The sequence below is a fragment of the Schistosoma mansoni genome (assembly GCF_000237925.1).
Source record: "Schistosoma mansoni, WGS project CABG00000000 data, chromosome 1 unplaced supercontig 0071, strain Puerto Rico, whole genome shotgun sequence".
Classification (NCBI taxonomy): domain Eukaryota; kingdom Metazoa; phylum Platyhelminthes; class Trematoda; order Strigeidida; family Schistosomatidae; genus Schistosoma; species Schistosoma mansoni.
The window spans coordinates 354,003-373,284 of NW_017385989.1; the positions used below are offsets into that span (position 1 = coordinate 354,003).

The window sequence follows — 19,282 nt, forward strand, 5'->3', positions numbered from 1 at the left end:
TTTATTTATTTTCTTACCTTAACCTGTCTAGTTGACCTCTTAATTTTCATATAAAAATGTCTTAACAAGTATATGTGTGATCAGATTGTTCGAAATGTATTGCGCTAATATATCACATAATTCTGATAAACTTCGTCTTCTCATTGCATTATCGAAATTTATCAAAGGGACTAATTGTTTTAAATTGATTAAATGAAAACTTTTTTTTCCCACGTAAATACCTAATCAAAAAATTATGATTAGCGTTTTTTAGCGAGTTGGTTTTCTATGGGATGGGGTAGCTAACCCCATGCCCAACCCTCCTTTACCCGGGCTTGGGACCGGCGGTAGCCCCCGGAGGATCTACAGGAGGAGTTATGATTACAGTTCACTAAATAATAAGTTAAGAATTTATGAAATATTTTTTACTAAACATAATTACTACTCATACATTTAATCACCATGGTTAATTTATACTCATCATTTATCAAATACTCAGCTAATTAGTATAAAGTTCACCTTATATATAAACATACAATTCCAAATGAATTAAGTAATATGACCTTATCCAATTGTTTACTAATAATAGTTTAATTTAAAGTAATTAGACCCTTTTGATAATATTCTATTGTGTAGTAAGAAGATGAAGATTATCAGAACTATGTGGTGTGATGTTAGGTGTGATGTTTGAATCAATTTGATCATACATAAGATACTTGTTAAGACCATTTAGAGATAAAAATAAAAGGTCAACTAGACTGCAAATGGGGAGGGGTAAGAGGAGAAAAGGATAATAATAATGTGAAAACAATTTGAAACCTAATCACTCTGGATAATAAACAAATATTACCAAGGTAGGTTTTGAGGTGAGAACAAACTGTGTTTGAATACACAAAGGGGGTATGAATTTTCTTATGGCTAAGGCTTCAATAAACCTTAGTATAAGCCCTTTTACACTTTTATACAACACCAAAAAAGCCGATTTAAACTCTATCTTATGGCCTGTTTCAAACATATAATTGAGATATACCTTTGATAGAGCTGGTCTATGAACCATTGAGTGAATAGTTGTATATGAGCATTTAAACTGGTTTACACATATTAGTGAGCCCATCATCATTATCTGACCCTTTAATCATTATATATTAAAATTAAACATGCGATCTGAGAACTTTAAACCGATAAGTTATAAGCACAGATGGATAGGGGCTACCAGCAGAATCCAAGACGCGCGTTTCGTCCTAGGTGGATAACGTGATGGTATTTGAAACGAAAGGTACTGGGTTCGAGTCCCAGAGTGAACATCAACTCTGAGATGCATGCACATCCAGCTGAAGAGTCACAAATAGGATGAAATGTGCGTCCTGGATTCCACTGCTAGCCGCTATCCATCTTTGCCTATGATGCTTGTAAATTAAGGCTATGTCGAGGCAATACGTACGGTATGCACATATGCCAACAAGAGACTGATCAATTGTAGTCGTAAACATCAATGGGAAGATTCAAACAAACAATACGATATGTTAAATGTTTTTAATATTTCTAATGAATAGTAGACATATCCAACCATAACTTGCATATTATTATTATTATTATTATTATTATTATTATTAGCTTTATTCAATATTATATTATTTGGTACAAAATCGAATTCTCAGCATAAAGTATTTCAACATGTTTACGTTTCTTATTTCTTCGTTGCTCCTGATGATAAACATTCAGTGATCGCCAGTTGGATGTCAGCAGTTCAGTCAATCGACATATGAATAATGTATATTCTTTTTGCTGCATGTTCCCAGCAAACACGACATCTCTGATTAGGCCTTTTGTAACTTTTACAGCAAAAGGTTGTACAGTTTTTAGAAACGCACCGGAATAGGTTATGTGCTTAATAGCCATAATGATGTATTAAAACAAACAATATTAGACGACTTGTTGAAATATATAGATGACAGGAACAGGTAGCCCAGATGTTTAAGCAGGCCGCCCATGTATAGCTTATATTAACTGTATAGTCTAAAGACTGATTCATTGAAAATAACCATTCTTTTAAAGGACCTTGTTTTTATAAATATCCCATAGGAACTCTTAACTTTCAGATTGATATCGCCATACGGATTATTTCTAATATGGATGAATACAATATTAATTTGGACATCATCTGCTATAGATGTTTAAACATAATGTTACATTATAACGTAAGTTGTTGAATAATATGTAAGTGTTCATTATTAACATCTAGAGACTTAGTACTTTGATCATTAGGCTAATAATCGAACAGTTATGTGTTGAAGATTAAAGATCACATTTTAATAAAAGGTATATGAGTTGATAGTTCAATTTTATTGATAATGTTGAATGACTTCTCGTGGGAGCTAATCAGACTGAAGATACCACCAGTATTGTAGTTTGACAACTATTAACCAGTAACACCTTCTATAATCGAATCGTTCCCCACTCATTTAAAATCAGAAGTCAGAAGCGAAGAGGTTGGAAAGATGTATTTGATTGCGTTACCAATATATCGAGAAGCGGTTGATCTAATCTGGCTAGCGAACGTAGGAGATGTTTCCCACGCTGAGCTGTAACGTGGTCTGGTGAGGATGCATGACCGAACGCCTTCAGCTAAACAAGTCCACTAAAACTAATGTGGTCAGCATCCAATGTCGAACACTTGAAAAGCTATTGATTTTGGGGAATTATTTACAGCTACAAGACATATTCAGGACTGATGGGTATGAATAGTAGTAATAGTAATGATGCTAAATTATTATTATCAGCTTTATTCTGATATGCTGGATGCCAATTACGATTCCTCGGTAACGAACGAAGGTCAATGACACAGTGACACGATAGGTTAATCTAATCCGTTGTCCCAGGCCCCGCTAACTAGAGGAAGAAGTTCAAGACGAAGTAGGGGAAAATATATTCCGTAAACAACCGAAGTACAAGCAATCACACTAGGAAGAAATCAAACCTATTTATACAATACAAAGTTGTGCTCGGAAAGCATTACAAATAGCACACTAAAAAGATACAACGGACCAAAAGCGTTTAAGATGTTTTCAAGTAGGAAATACGACTCGAAGGTGAAAGGAACACTTTTGGCGCGAAAACAAGGAAATTCAAATTTTCAAAATAAAATTACGAAAATAAGTCATTTACCAAATAAGTTCTAGGGATTTTAACATCCCCAACATATTCAATATTATAGTTTTGGTACAACATAGAATTCTCAGCACAGAGTATTTCAGAGAGTTTCCGTTTTTTTTATTATTTCTTGATTGATATTGACGATAAATATTGAGCGATCGCCAGTTAGATATTAACATTTCAAGAGTCAACATCTGAATAATGTACATTCATTGCAATGCATATTGCCAGCCGTCACAATGTCTCAAAATGTAAATTTTTATAACTTGTATAACGAAAATTGACTTAGTATTGTTTATTCGAATCTCCCCATTGATGTGTTAGGACTGCAACTGGTCAGTATCTAATTGGCATATGTGCATACTGTGCGTATTGCCTCGATATAACCTTAATTCACAAGCCTTATATATAATGATGGATAGTGGCTAGCAGTGGAATCTAGGATACGCATTTCATCCTATTTATGACTCGTCAGCTGGATGTACCTGCACCTCAGAGTTGACGTCCACTCTGGAACTCGAACCCATTACCATTCGTTTCAAACGCTATCACGTATAGCGAAAGGTAGTATACTTTTTACAAACACACCTGAATATGTTAGACAATTCATTGACATAATGATCTGTTAAAACAAACAAGGAAACAGATATGGTGGACCAAAAATTATATTGACTCAAAAATGACAATAAAGTTATTACTGTGGTGAATAGAACACGAGTGGGGACAATCGAATGTATTTTAGCATAACATTGCTTAATATCTCATTGAAATATTAGAACCATGTAGTGAACAGTTACTTTGCAAAATAACAATCGATTGTCTCAATTTGACCGTTTTTTCTGCAAATATCCGTCTATAGTCTCCGATTATAATTGTTCATGCATTTACGTACCAGTTGCGTGCAATTCCCGTTCTCTCCTTATCGATCTTCTACTGAAATACATTCAATACCCGACCATCACCATATACTACTTATGTTACTTACTTACGCCTGTTACCCCTCGTCGAGGAACATAGGCCGCTCACCAGCCTTCTCCATCCAACTCTGTCTTGAGCCTTCCTTTCCAGTTCTTTCCAGTTGTTATTCATCCTTTTCATATACGCTTCTATTTCCGGATGTAATGTGTTCTATTGCCTTCCTCTTTTCCGCTTCTCTTCACCATTCCAAGTTAGCGCTTGCCTTGTAATGCACATTGGTGATTTCCTCTTTTCCGCTTCTCTTCACCATTCCAAGTTAGCGCTTGCCTTGTAATGCACATTGGTGATTTCCTTAATGTATGTCCTATCCACTTCCAATGTCTTGTTTATCAACGATGCTTCGCAGGTACGTATACTACTTATGTGGATATCAGTAAGCCACACCACAATTACGTCCAAAAGTTAACGTTATAATATATCAAATATGATTTATAAACAAAAAAAGAAGTTATGGGTTGTTACTTAAATCGGCAAGCTTTGGTGTGTTTGTGTTGTATTTGATACAATAATCCAGACCAAAACGTGGCACAAATCAATGAAGTCACTGACAAGTGGACTGGGCCATGTTGGTAGGTGTAGACTACCTGGTTGGGATTCGCCAGACGATAGCAACCGATGGTTAGAGACCTTGAATGACATGGCTCAAATTCGTTTGCAATGGCGAAGGTGAATCCACTCTTTGTGTTCTACCAAATTCTAATCTTCTGAATTCCTCATGTCTTTATCTTTTTCTCTTTCCAAATTTATTTCACTGTACTATACTCCTTCAATAATTTCTTCAAACCCTAATCTTTTGGATTTCTGATTATACTCCTACTACTTCTACCACTATGGGATTTTAATCGACAACTGAATCTCTGTGCTAATGTGGTATGGCAACTCGAACTGATGTACGTACGTACGAAGTTCTACGTTGTGACTGACTGACCGACTGACTGATACAATAATCTACAATTATAGGTTATTAATAATTTCAATGAAGGTTGTTATAATTTCATCAGTATAACCAGACATAGTATAGAATGAAAATATGACTATGGTCTATAACTATAAATAACACATATTTTAGAGTTCAGTTATTGTGACCACAGACAATTGAGAATGAGAGACCTGTGTGTGTAGGAGTGTATTGATAAGCATTTAAGTAGAGTGTGCCGTGCTTTGAAGAATTCAAAACGGAAGAGGATGAGTTCAAGGTTATGCAATTTTAAACAATTTTTACAATCCTTTATGATAAATTTACAAACTATGCCAATCTTCACATAGATAACTTGTTGAAATATTTAGATGACAGAAATAGATAGCCAAGATATTCAAGTAATTTTTTTTACGCTTGTTACCCCTCGTGGAGGAGCATAGGCCGCTCACCAACATTCTCCATCCAACTCTGTCCCAACCAATCCTATCCAGTTCTTTCCAGTTAACATTCGTCCTTTTCATATCTGCTTATATTTCCCAAAGTAATGTGTTATTTGGCCTTGTTTTTTTCAACTTCCCTACATGATTCCAAGTTAGGGATGGCCTCGTGATGCAGTTTGATGATTTCCTTAATGTATGTCCTATCCACTTCCAACGTCTTTTCCTAATTTCCTCTTCAACTGGAAGGTGCTTTGTCCTCTCCCATAAAACACTGTTACTGATAGTATCCGGCCAATGAATGTTGAGTATTTTGCATGGCAAACTGTTTATAAATACTTGTACCTTCTTGACAATGTTTTTAGTAGTTTACGAAGTTTCAGCTCCGTACAGTAGGACTGACTGTGTGGACGTTCGTATTGAAGATTCTCATTCTGAAATTAGTTGATAGTTGTTTTGAGTTCCATATGTTCTTCAATTGTAGAAGTGCTGCCCTTGCTTTGCCAATCCTCGCCTTCATTTCTGCATCAGATCCTTCTTGTTTATCAATGTTGCTTCCCACGTACGTAAATGTTTCCACCTCTTCCAGAGTTTTCCCAACAAGTGCGATTGGTTTGGTTGGTGTTCTCTGTGTTGTATTTGAGAATCTTGCTTTTTCCATTGTGTATGTTGAGACCTATTGATGCAGAGGCTGTTGCTACATTGGTTGTCTTCGTCTGTATTTGTTCGTGTGTATTGGACAGGAGGGCTAGGTCATCTGCGAAGTCCAAATCGTCTAATTGATTATGAGATGTCCATTATATTCCGTGTTTCCACTCAGATGTCGAAGTTTTCGTTATCCAGTCAATCGCCAGAAGACAGATGAAGGGGGAGAGTAGATAGCATCGTCTGACTCAGGTCCTTCCTTACCGGAAATGCATCTGTCACCTGTTCTCCATGCACCACTCTGAACTGTAGTCCATCAAGATATTCAAGTAGGCCGCCTTTATTTAGAAAGTAGTATTCGGATTGACAAATATAACATCAATGGGACTTTTATATAACCTAAACACATAGGTTGTAAATAACCTTTTTCAGGACTAAGGTATTTGGATTGTTTTATCCCTGAATAGTAACCAGCGTTGTGTTAGCCTAATTCCTAATCTTTAGAAAAAAATGACCAAATATAAATATCCAAATAGACAATCTAGACTACATTATGAGCTTTTCCACAGTGTGAAATTCAGTCATATCCGTCAAGATTCAGAAATAATCATAAAGGAATACAGAGTTTAGAATTTTGTTCCATCACAGATTCTCAGCTGGATCTTCCAAAGATATGTATCTACTAATGAATATGATGTGATCTAAAGTGTGTGAACATAATGTGTATCGGAAGAACAAAAAATATACGTTTCATTTCATTTCATTCATGAGGAACTACTACATCCACGGTCAAGAAGGTACAAGTGTTTATAAACAGTTTGTTACGCAAAATACTCAACATTCACTGGCAAGACACTACCAGCAACATCCTTTTGTGGGAGACGTCAAACCAGCTTTCAGCTGAAGAGAAAATTAGGAAGAGACATTGAAAGTGGATAGGACATACATTAAGGAAATCACCAATCTTCATTACAAGGCAATCCCTAACTTGGAATGGTGAAGGGAAGCGGAAAAGGAGAAGGCCAAATAACACATTACTTTGGGAAATATAAGCAGATATGAAAAAGATGAATGTTAACTGGAAAGAACTGGATAGGATTGGTTGGGACAGGGTCGGATGGAGAAGGCTGGTGAGTGACCTATGCTCCTCAACGAGAGGTAATAGGCGTAAAGGTAGGTAAAGGTATGAGGATCTACAGAACACTATAAGGTGAAATATTCTACACGTGTTAGGATACCTTATATTGAGGTATTAAACAAAAAGAATAATTGCAGTGAATTCAAATTGACAAACGAAATTTCATTCATCAACTGACAATATTTATAATAGTAAAACAATTTAACAGTTAACTCTGACTAACTGGAAGAATAATGAACTAAACAGATAGGAATAAATGAATATTTACAGACTAAAGTCTTGAATTAAATTGTTTGAATCTTCCCATTGATGTTTTCGACTACAGTTGATCAGTATCTTATTGGCATATGTGCATGCTATGCGTATTGCGCCAATATAGGCTTAAATCACAAGCACTGTAAGCAAAGATGGATAGTGGCTAGCAGTGGAATCCAGTTTGAGACGCGTTTCGTCCTATTTGGGACTCGTCAGCTAGATGTACCTGCATCTCAGAGTTGATGTTTACTCTGGGACTGGAACCCAGTACCTTTGGATTCAAACGCCATCGCGTTATCCACTCAGCTAATGAGTCCTGATAGCCACTTGCTTGTGCGATGGGGTGAAGTTTAAATTCACTTAGTATTGTTTGTTTGAATCTTCCCATTGATGTTTTTAGGACTGCAACTGGTCAGTCTGTAATTGGCATATGTGCATACTGTGTGTAAGCAAACTGATAAGGATCACTGTGCTTTTTTATTGCAGGTTGAGAAGGGAGTATCAATAATTTTTCTATTATTTTAAGGAAAGGTGAAGTTATTGCTATGGGTGTAACATTCACATTTTTATCACCAGATACTTTCTTAGGTATAGGAATTATCTTAATCTTTCTCCACATTTTCCGTATAAGTTGAAAAAGGATCTGTTAAAGATATTCGTAAATGGATAACATAGAACGTCAGCACATTTTTAAAATGAAGGTTTGGGATATCATCAAGTCCTAAACAATGGGATGAATTAAGTGACTGGAGACATTTTCGGACATCATTTTCAGTGAAACTAAGAACAGAATTATTCTTCAAACCTGTGGATATAGGGAGCATGACATCGGATGACTGACGTACAAAAGACTTATTTAAGTCACAAACATTCAGCTGGTTATCGCTTCTAATGTACCTAACCCCTGTAAGTTCTTTAAAGCGTTTCCACATACTTGTAAAGTTTTTACAAGATAGCAGTTTCTGAGTAAACATAGAGTTGAGACATCTAATCTCTAAGTTTATTTGACTATTTAGCTTACGAACTTCAATGGTGTTTTTCTCCTTGTACATTCTTTCTTTTACCCTCCGTAGTCGTTTTAGTTGTGGAGATGTAAGTCGATCAAAACTTATAAAAAAGTGGTTTCAGTGGGATATCATATATCAAAACAGAATTTAAGATAACAGGTGATGACATCAGTGGTATTTTCCAGTGAGTCATCTGTAAATAATTCTCAGCTAGTCGTACGAAACATGTTTTTCAGATATTGTATATTTTCTGAGTAATTCCTATATATAACTTTTTTTATCTGGTGTAAGGGTGTACTCTTTCCATATTTTTCATATACTTTATACAGTGATCCTAGCTAGACAATGGAGCACGCTTACGATTCACATATGTACCCACATCATTAATGAAAACCAAGTCTAAATGAGCATCCAAAGGAGTAGGAAAATCTACTACATTTTGGTGACCTAGTGATGTAAGGATGCTACAGTCAGATGAATTGAAATCACCACATACAGTTTAAAGTGAACCACTGGTGGTGATAACAGCGAATTCAGTACATTTATCAGCGAAAACAGATAGCGTAGATGATGTGCAGTCTGAATTCATGTAGATGTTGGTAACATAAACATATTTGTATTTAATCAGGTGTTTTGGACGGCATCTTAAAGTTAGACAGTCGATAAAGTCATTTGAAAACTTGAAACAAGCAAAAGTAGATCGACACCAGTTAACGTTTACAAACGTAGCTACACCTCCGCCACACCTCTTTTTATTACTTGATCGATCCTGATGATAGATATTGAAATCACGTAGTAATACTAAGCATTCGTCCTGTAGATCAGTTAATCAAGATTCTTGAATTGTGATGACACCACAATTACGACACACGTTTTGACTTAGTAGGAATTGGAGATAGTCCACCCTGTTAATTAGTGATCAACAGTTAGAATTTAGCAGCTCGGGAATCGACATTTGATTATTCTTCATTCTCTTCAATGTATATCTTCAACCAGTACGATGTCTATTATTGTACTTTATAGTAACTTGTACAGCGAGAGATCGTATGCTTTTCATAAACACCCCTGTATAGGTTATACGATTAATAGACATAATGAGATGTCAAAACAAAGTACAAAAAGAAAAACAGACATTTTGTTGAAATATGTAAATGTCAGAAACAGATCGTCCACATATTCAGACGGGTCACCGATGTAGTTTTATAATTAACAATGGAATTATTCCTTTAAACTAATTCCAGTAATTTTATAGGCTGATTAACAAATTCTAAGTTACTTACTTACGCCTGTTACTCCCAATGGAGCATAGGCCGCCGACGAGCATTCTCCAACACACTCACTCTGTCATGCGCATTCCTTTCTAGTTCTATCCAGTTTTTGTTCATTCTCCTCATGTCTGTCTCCATTTCTTGGCGTAATGTGTTCTTTAGTCTTCCTCTTCTCCTTTGGACCTGACGATTCCAAGTAAGGGCTTGTCTTGTGACGCAGTTGGGTGACTTCCTTAATGTGTGTCCTATCCACTTCCAACGCTTCTTCTTGATCTCTTCCTCCGCTGGAATCTAGTTTGTTGTCTCCCAGATCCTAAGTTTATTAAATGCCAATTATTTTTCAAAGAATAAATTAGCTGTTTCAATTCACTTAGTTTTGTTTGTTTGAATCTTCCCATTGATGTTTTAGGACTGCAATTGATCAGTCTCTTATTGGCATATGTGCATACTGTGCATTCTAAGCAAAGATAAATAGTGGTTAGCAGTGGAATCCAGTTTCACACGCATTTCGTCCTATTTGGGGCTCGTCAGCTAGATGTACCTAAATCTCAGAGTTGATGTTCACTCTGGGACTCTAGGACAAAACGTGCATCCTGGATTCCACTACCAGCCACTATCCATCTTTGTTTATAAATAGCTATTTAATTTTTTAAAAAAGACATTAACAACAAAAGATGTTTTCTTAGTAAATTGGATTCTAATCTGACAATTACTGAAAATAGTAATGAATAATAATAATAATAATAATCAGTATTTAATTAAATTAGAAAATTAACCAATCAAAATTTAATGTTTGCAATAATCTGATTGGCTAGAAAATTATTTTATCAGTCAGCAACATAATGGGTGGGTGTTGCTCAACTTATTTTAGTAATAATAAATAATGACTAGTCATTTTAAGTAGTATATTTACATCATATACATATATATCTATATACAACTGACTATTTGGATACACTTATGTAAATATCTTGAATAACGTATTATCCTTCTATATTGACAATGTTACTTTCATTTACTCATTTGTCAGTAGTATCATTATTCAGTATTATTATCATTCCTACCACTGTGAAGTCAAATACTCTTAAACCTATAGAAATACCTTTAACTCATGGTGGATCAGTTATTGGCAAAGAAGAAATTGTAAATATTGATGGACAAGAAGTGAAAGTGAATAGTTTCTTAGGTATACCATATGCATCAAAACCAATTGGTAAATTACGTTTTGCTCCACCAGAAAAACATCCCGGTTGGAAAGGTAAATATAATGCGACCACACTATCACCAACATGTTGGCAATATATATTCACAGGATTTGATGCTGTTAATGCTGCTGGTAAAATGTGGATTAATAATACTGAAATGAGTGAAGATTGTTTATATCTTAATGTATGGACACCGAAATCTAGTGTCGATAGTCCACATTTACCAGTTATGGTATGGATATATGGTGGTGGATTTACATCAGGCAGTGCTAATCTACAAGTATATAATGGAGCTATACTTTCAGCTACACAAAATGTAATTATTGTTTCTATGCAATATCGTGTCGGTGCATTTGGTTTCTTACGATTAAAGCCTAATATTACTGATCAAACACAAACTGATGCTTTAGGTAATCAAGGTTTATTAGATCAATTAATGGCATTGAAATGGGTAAGCGAAAATATAGGACAATTTCATGGTGATCCAAATCAAGTAACAATATTTGGTGAATCTGCTGGAGCAGTCAGTGTATCAATTCTATGGATGTCACCTATTGCTCAACCATATTTTCGTAGAGCAATATTACAATCTGGTAGTCTATATGCTAGATGGGGTTTAGACAATGCAGATGAAGCACATGAGAAAGCAGATGTAGTAAGTAAATATTTTGCAAAATGTAATGACTGTTTAGTTATGTTTGTTTATTATTCGGAATTCAGATATCTAAACTAATGTTCATATATTCACTTGATATTGTTTATTTGAATCATTCCATTGATGTTTATGACTGGAATTGATTAGTCTATTATTAGCATATATGCATCCGGTATGGATTGACTCGATATTGCCTTAAGTCATAAGCATTATAACCAAATATGGATATAGTGGCTAGTAGTGGAATCCACTTTGACACGCGTCTCCTCCTATTTGGTACTCGTCAGCTGGATGTACCTGAATCTCAGAGTTGATGTTCAATCTGGGACTAGACATCAATGCGAAGATTCATGTAAACAATATCAAATGAATTTAAAGTTCACCCCATTGTACAAGCAAGTGGCTATTATGACTCAGTAGTTATGTCGAAAGGTACAGGGTTCTAGTCCTAGAATGTAAATCAACTCTGAGATACAGATGCATCCAGCTGACGAGTCCCAAACGAGGCAAACTGCGCGTCCTAGATTCCACTGCTAGCTACTATCCATCTATGATTGTAATGCTCACAAAGTTTTTATATTTAATAATCTATTAGAAAATGATCATACAACAAACATTTTAATAAAATCTGTTGCGTCATATGTCTTAAATATAGAAAATTAATTAATCTTACTATTTTAATAAACTTCGACATAATGGGAAAAGCTTTTAGTATCTAACTACAAGTTCTCAGATTCATATCTCCTTTTAATAAACTTGATTTCAACAGCATTAATTTTTAATCAAAGTGTTTATTTATTTATCTATTTAAACACATAAATATTGGTACAAGAAAGCACCAGATACATAAGCGCCTTACAAATCTCATTTGATTTGTGTGTGGGCTGTAATACTGCCTAAGTGCGCGAAGCAAAGCAAGTGGTTTCCTTAGGGGGCCACACCCGGAGCCTTTGACCGAAAGATCTGATCCACAAGGCAGTGGAGCATCGTGAGGAGATGCAGTCTCAAGGTAGTCGGTGATTCATACACCATTTGTTTCCTCAGGATACTGTAGCCAGCCCATGTGCACCATTGATTTGGAATGAGTGTTTTCCAACTCCCCTAGGTGGACTCTCCGTGTCCACCAACCCGGTTAAAGAGTCCGGCATTCGCTTTTCGTTCTCTCAATTTCGTAACCAACAGTAATGCCACGAGAAGGTAGTGAGTAGGACTTCCCTGTTAGAGGCTATATATGCGTGGCGATGTGAGAGCATTTGGAGAAGGAGAGCTAACTCTCCCCACTCTCGACCGTCCCAGGACATTTTGGGGTGGAAAGTAAAATAAGTTCAAGAAACCTGAAATTTACATGAAATATATGTCAACAGATACATTATTATAAATTCATTATACAGTTTAATTATAAAGGAATTTAATAACCTTTGACAGAACAATGATTAAATTGAGTACATCACTTATTGAATTCTAATATAGTTTAAAAGTTAACATACTATAAAGGGTAACATGTGATGAAATTGCTTTCTATGCATGATTGAATTGATATTGTAATCAATAAACAATAAATTGAATGAATTCACTCGATATTACTTGTTCGAATCTTCTCATTGACGCTTATGACTGGAATTGATCAGTCTCTTATTGGTATACTGTGCATATTGTGTGTATTGCCTCGATATAACCTTAATTCACAAGTATTATAAGCAAAGATGGATAACGTGATGGTAATTGAAGCGAAAGGTACTGGGTTCGAGTCCCAGAGTAAACATCAACTCTAAGATGCAAGGTACATCCAGCTGATGAGTCCCAAAATAGGGCGAAACGCGCGTCAAACTGGATTTCACTGTTAGCTCCCAACCGTTGCTGCTACTTTGACGTGGTGGTCGGGCTTGTCTATCGTGATGAACCAATCGAGCTATACTGGCAGAAACAATCGTTCCTCAAGGTCCTACCATGCCAGACAAGTCGGTTGAAGAGCGGTAAGACTAAAAGCAGCAATCCCATGGTCCGGAGGCGAAGTCGTACTGCTGACTGTACAGAGGTGTGACAGCAGTGAGGTGTTCCCTTCAGACAACCAGCATGACAGTGATGCTGCCTTCCCACAAGGAGGGGTGGGGTTAGAAAAGGTCGACCCTAAAAATGCACACCTCGCTTTATCCCACGGATATCCGTTTCCGGCTGTAAGGTCCCAACAAGTACGGAGCTAACACAAAAATTACCCGAAAAAATGTCGTGTGTGACCGACCTCAAGCAGTTGTCCCTTAGGCACTGCGGTCACGCTCTCAGGTCATTAAGACCACTTCTAACCCAATTTCCTTTTCAGGTACCTCTAGAAGAACCCTTCCACGGTATGGGCAACCGGGAAGTGATACTCGCCCTCATACCTCTAACAGCACTCAAGACCACTGCTAGCTATTATCCATCTCTGCTTATAACAAACTGAATGGTTTTACATATACCAATATATTCTAATATTAATGATAATGTTCATAGACACTTAGTCAATGTTTATTATTATTTCAAAATCAGAAACTTTCTATGTTCAATCTACATTTCATATTACTTTATACATTCCAATGATAGTTTTCAGTTTCCATGATCTTTCTTTTATACTTCAGGAACTCATTAAGTACCTTTCATGTAATACACATCGATCATCAAATTGTATGTTCTATATATAGTTTCCTGCATTTTTTTTTATTGATCAATAATTTGGACCAAAAAGAAAACGGTTTATCTGTCATAATCAATTTGAGTTCTTAAATATCATGTCATTTGGAATTGAGTTCATACAAAGTGTTTTTTTGCAGCAGTAGCAGCTTAGTTACTTTGTGTGATTAGTTGACGTTCCTTAGAGTATTGTGTTTACTACTTCTAAATGATTGAAAGGTGTTGACAAACAGCAATAGGGTAGTTAAGTGATTTGATAATCTCGACCAAAAAAATGTTTTCAATGAGGTTTCAAAATATCAATCTATCTGTTTTATGGTTTCTATGATTGATCTCATGAAATGATCACTGAAAGTATTCATGCATAACTAATAATAAGTGTTATATGCTACATTTATAAACGAGAACTTCATTGGTTACCAAGATATTATCTAGTAATGATTAGTGATCTTTAATTATTTGATGCATTTCAATTGTCAATAGCCCCTAAATGCCCCGGTACGGCCGAAAGTGTGGAGAATACGCTCTCCCTCTCCAAATGCTCTCATATGGCCACGCTCTGGACATTCGCTTCTGGTCTTCTTAATTTTATAAACAACATCCTCGCTGAGAGAAGGAAATGAGTAGGACTTCCCTGACAGAGGCTATATACGCGTGGCCATGTGAGAGCATTTCGAGAGGGACGGCAGTCCCTCCCCACTCTCGGCCGTACCAGGGCATTCGGTGGCTGGTAGAATATCTATTTGCTTATCACTACATGAATATTGAAAGAAGATAAAGTCCTGTTATGTATGCAGCTATCTAACAGTTTATCATTCTCACAAACAAGGTAACCATCAATCAATTACCTAATAATGAATGTTTTCTATCATTATGATAAATAGGTCAAATAAATCATGAAATAATGATGAGAAATAAAGAAATTCTATCGTTTTGAAGGTTATTCAATTGCTAAAATTAAAAACAAGATTAACTTGACAGATTTTGTTTTTAAAATGAAAAAAAACGATTTAACTATTGATGATACTTCCTTTTAAAACCACCCACCTGAACTACAAATCTTCTCCACCATCTCAAGATTATACTTTCATTGTATGAATTCACTTATATAATTGAATATCTACTTGTATAGAGGGTCGTACAGATTGATGAGTTTTGTGTTTCGGACTGATTTTAATTAGAGTACGGTTGAAAACTAGGAAGCATTGCACATCTGCCTTATTCTAATATATCTTTGGTGATATCATTCACGACATCTCGGAATTTCATGAAGGACTCATAACCGTTAAATCATTAGTTTGGTATCCGATTGTTTTTTGTCATTAATTGCAGTTTATTTCCGATACTGCTACACCGTTACCCATTTCTAATGGTGACACTTGCTTCACTCTCGAGATGTTGTCACTTGTCCGTGTAAGCCAACTATGTTAGGGATGAGATCAGCATCACTAATGGTGATGTATGATAGTTCATGATGTAAAATTAGAAAATTAGATAACTGCGTTCTCTTTCATTATACTATTGCTACTGAAAAGTTTAACTGCATTATTCAACTGTTCTCCGGGGCCGCACCCGGAGTCTTTGACCTATACGTCTGATCCAAAAAGCAATGGAGCGACTTAAGGAAGTACAGTCCCATGGTAGCCAGTGACCAATAATTGGTTCATACGCCATTTGTTTCCTTAGGATCTTGGAGTCTATGTGCACCACTGGTTTGGAATTAGGGTTTTCCAACTCCCATTGGTGGGTCCTCCATATCCACCGACCCGGTTAAAGAGCCGAAGATTCACTTTTTGTCTTCTCAATTTCGTAAACAACAGTAATGCCATGAGAAGGCAGTGAATAGTACTTTCCTGGCAGTGGTTGTATGCACGTGGCTATGTGTTGGGATGACCCTGCATTTTTCTCGCAAGCGACATGATAAGCTCATGAGTCATCAAGGAGCATTTCAACCAATCAGCGGTTAATTAGAAATTGTCTGGAGTTATGTTACTAAAATAACGAGAATGAAAAAGTCACATGTGGAGATCCTGATTGGCTGATTAATATACTGCTACTATGTTTAGCAGTATTCTAGAACTTTCGGTAAAAACTCAAGGACTCTTAAATTACTATAAAATCCCTGTATTTTCTGTACATAAATGAACCCTGTAGTAAAGTGCCTCCCACACACTTTGTGCCTTTTCTCTGGTCTTCAAGTCGCGAAGTAGTTCTAGCTCGGGGGTACGGAACTAGCTTAGGGAAGCGAATATAGCGTTCACAATCGGCCAGACGTAACACTATGTGAGAGCATTTCGAGAGGGAGAGTGGATTCTCCCCATCCTCGGTCGTACCAGAGCATTTGGGGTCAATGAATTGACTGTAGTCAATTTTTTTACATGATATGAAACCGTATTTAAAATCAATCTTCAAATGAATCAATTATCAATAAGCTACTGTAATACAATTTATTGATTTGCTAACAAAATATTAGTAATACACAAGAAAGATGACAAAATCATTCACTGGTATATTACACTAAGGTGTATTCATCATCAGATAGATATATTTACATGTGTGTGTATATACACAAACTGGAAAACTGTTAATTTATATACCAAGATGACATGTTTATCAAATTTTAATTCATTGATTCATTCAATCACTTCTAAATGATTTAACAATCTACCTTTAAGTTGGAGACATGGAATGTTTATTAAATAGTATCTCAATACATGAACGATGTGCGTGTGTGTGTGTGATAGTCGTATTAAAGTACCTTAATTTTATGTCAGAGAAACTGTAAAAGATTGGTTGAAGTCAGACATGAACACTGTTGGATGTTAGCCGGTTCAGTGGTCCACAGGTTGAGCGTTCATGCGCGAGACCAATAGGTCCTGAGTTCGAATCCCACTATAGGAATCGTGGATGCGTACTACTTAAGGGTCTTATACTAAGACGAAACAGCCATCCAGTGCTTCCAGGTTTTCCATGGTGGTCTAGCTTCAATTGACTCACGCTTTCAACTATGACAAACTGTATTTGTCTGACAAAAAGCACATTGTATTTTGTTTTACAAAGCGAAGATGTGAGCAAATTAAGGTGAAAATTCTACAATAACACTGTAGTAATGTTATTTTATTAACTGAGCTTTACTCATTTCATTCTTATCACCGCTTACTGATTATGTAATCACTTGTTTCTGGCCGTTTGAACTGTTGTCACAATCAATGTAGAATTTCCTTTGACATATGGTATATATTTGCAATATTCAGTCTAGTACCCCTTCCAGCCATAGGAACATGGTAAAGCCTAGTAAGCGCTTCTGGAGAACAGTGCTACATCGAAGCACGGCACAACTACCGGGGCGGGATAGTTGTTTTTGCACTGCTTACGCAAAACCATTACATAACACCTTCATTCTTTTTTTATTTTTATTTTTTGGGCAGAATCATTTTTAATCATCTTTTGAAGCCTCAATAGTTATGCAATGACTCTTTGTAGCATTCGTAATCGTTGGTGAGTATAGGTAGAGTGGTTGATTAGGCCGATCTCCACCACCCGTATTACCGCTCACGTTAGTACATGGGATGAATACCATGATTCAGTCTAGTAAATTTATTTGCATCCATTGCTGAACCATACTAGTGTATCTTCAACATAACTCTTCACTAAACTGTTTCATGTAAATATTTTAAGCCCATTTCGTAATTATAACCTCTGCCAGGGAAGTCCTACTCATTGCCCTCTCGTGGCTGGTGTGTTGTTTACGAAATTGAGAGGATGAAAAGAGTGGACACGGAAAGTCCACCTAGGGAAGTTGGAAAACCCTGATTCCAAACAAATGGTGCACATGGGCTCCAGTATCCTGAAGGAACAAATGGCGTAGGAATCATTTGTTGGTCATCGACTACCATGTGACTGCACTCCTCACGATGCTCCAGTGCCTTTTGGATCAGATCTTTAGGTCAAAGGCTCTATGTGTGGTCCCCTAATAAAACCACCTGCTTCAGTTTGTGTATATACTTAGCTTTCATATGTAATTTGCAATGGAAATATATTTATGAATTTAAGCAAGAAATGCTTTTAATTACATCATTTATAAGTGCCAAAAAACAAAATAGAGAGAGAATCAATGGGTGAAATTATTCATTTCTACCCTCATTTAATATTCAATCTTTATTTTTGTTTTCTTCAATACTGTCTGATGAAGTACATTATAAACCTCTTTTGGTTTACCCTTCATATACGACATAATTATTCCATCTTTTGTTAACGAGTTAATTTTACAAAAAGAGATTTAAACACAATGATAGTTCATTGTCATATTGATTTTATAAAAAGATTTTTGTCAGCTAGTATAATGTATGCCTTGTAGATCATCAGCGTTGATGATGTCTGTCGAATAATTTGGAGCCTACTCGAGTTAGATGGGAATGGTGTGACGAACATCTAACGTCAAGGTCACACCTAACGTGGATTACCCCTTCGTCGTATCAAGTTACTATGGATGCTTTGAAGACCGTACAATACAAAGAACGTTATTACAGAAATATATTAGTTAAAGTAGGTACAAGAGAAAGCATCACCACCATCGCATAGGCCAGTTCATGGCATACGAGTTTTCCTTGACCTTGACGGAAGGGGTTTTGTGGAGATTTCAGCATTTTCATAGTTGAAATCATGAGTCAATTGAAGATAGACCACCATGGAAAACCTGGAAGCACTGGAGATATCAACTCACTGAAGACAATTGGTGAACGGTTGTTCAACTTCGTGGATTGATTGAAGTTAGACATTAACACCGTTGGATACCGGCCGGCTCTGTTGTCTATCGGTTAAGTGCTCTGGCGCGAGACTGTTAGGTCCTGGGTTCGAATCTCGCTCGCGAGGCGGGATCACGGATGCACACTGCTGAGGAGTTCCATTGTAGGACGAAACGACCGTCCAGTGCTTCCAGGTTTTCCATAGTGGTCTATCTTCAATTGACTCATGATTTC

General features: G+C 36.3%; 1 protein-coding gene and 2 non-coding genes across 3 annotated transcripts in view; 2 read left to right on the plus strand and 1 right to left on the minus strand.

Annotated features, from left to right (window-relative positions):
- The first annotated feature begins 1,209 nt into the window (after window positions 1-1,209).
- Window positions 1,210-1,283, plus strand: Smp_tRNA_01304_Pseudo_TTG.1.1. The gene has a single exon. It is a non-coding gene (tRNA).
- Window positions 1,284-7,748: 6,465 nt separating this feature from the next.
- On the minus strand, window positions 7,749-7,820 carry Smp_tRNA_00459_Pseudo_TTG.1.1. The gene has a single exon. It is a non-coding gene (tRNA).
- A 2,961-nt stretch (window positions 7,821-10,781) lies between these two features.
- Smp_136690 (family S9 non-peptidase homologue (S09 family)) overlaps window positions 10,782-19,282 on the plus strand; it is a gene marked incomplete at both ends in the record, with an annotated part of 25,356 nt that continues 16,855 nt past the window's right edge. Inside the window, one exon of the mRNA XM_018791807.1 lies at window positions 10,782-11,639. Coding sequence (XP_018645033.1) covers window positions 10,782-11,639 — 858 coding nt within the window. The remainder of the gene's footprint in view (window positions 11,640-19,282) is intronic.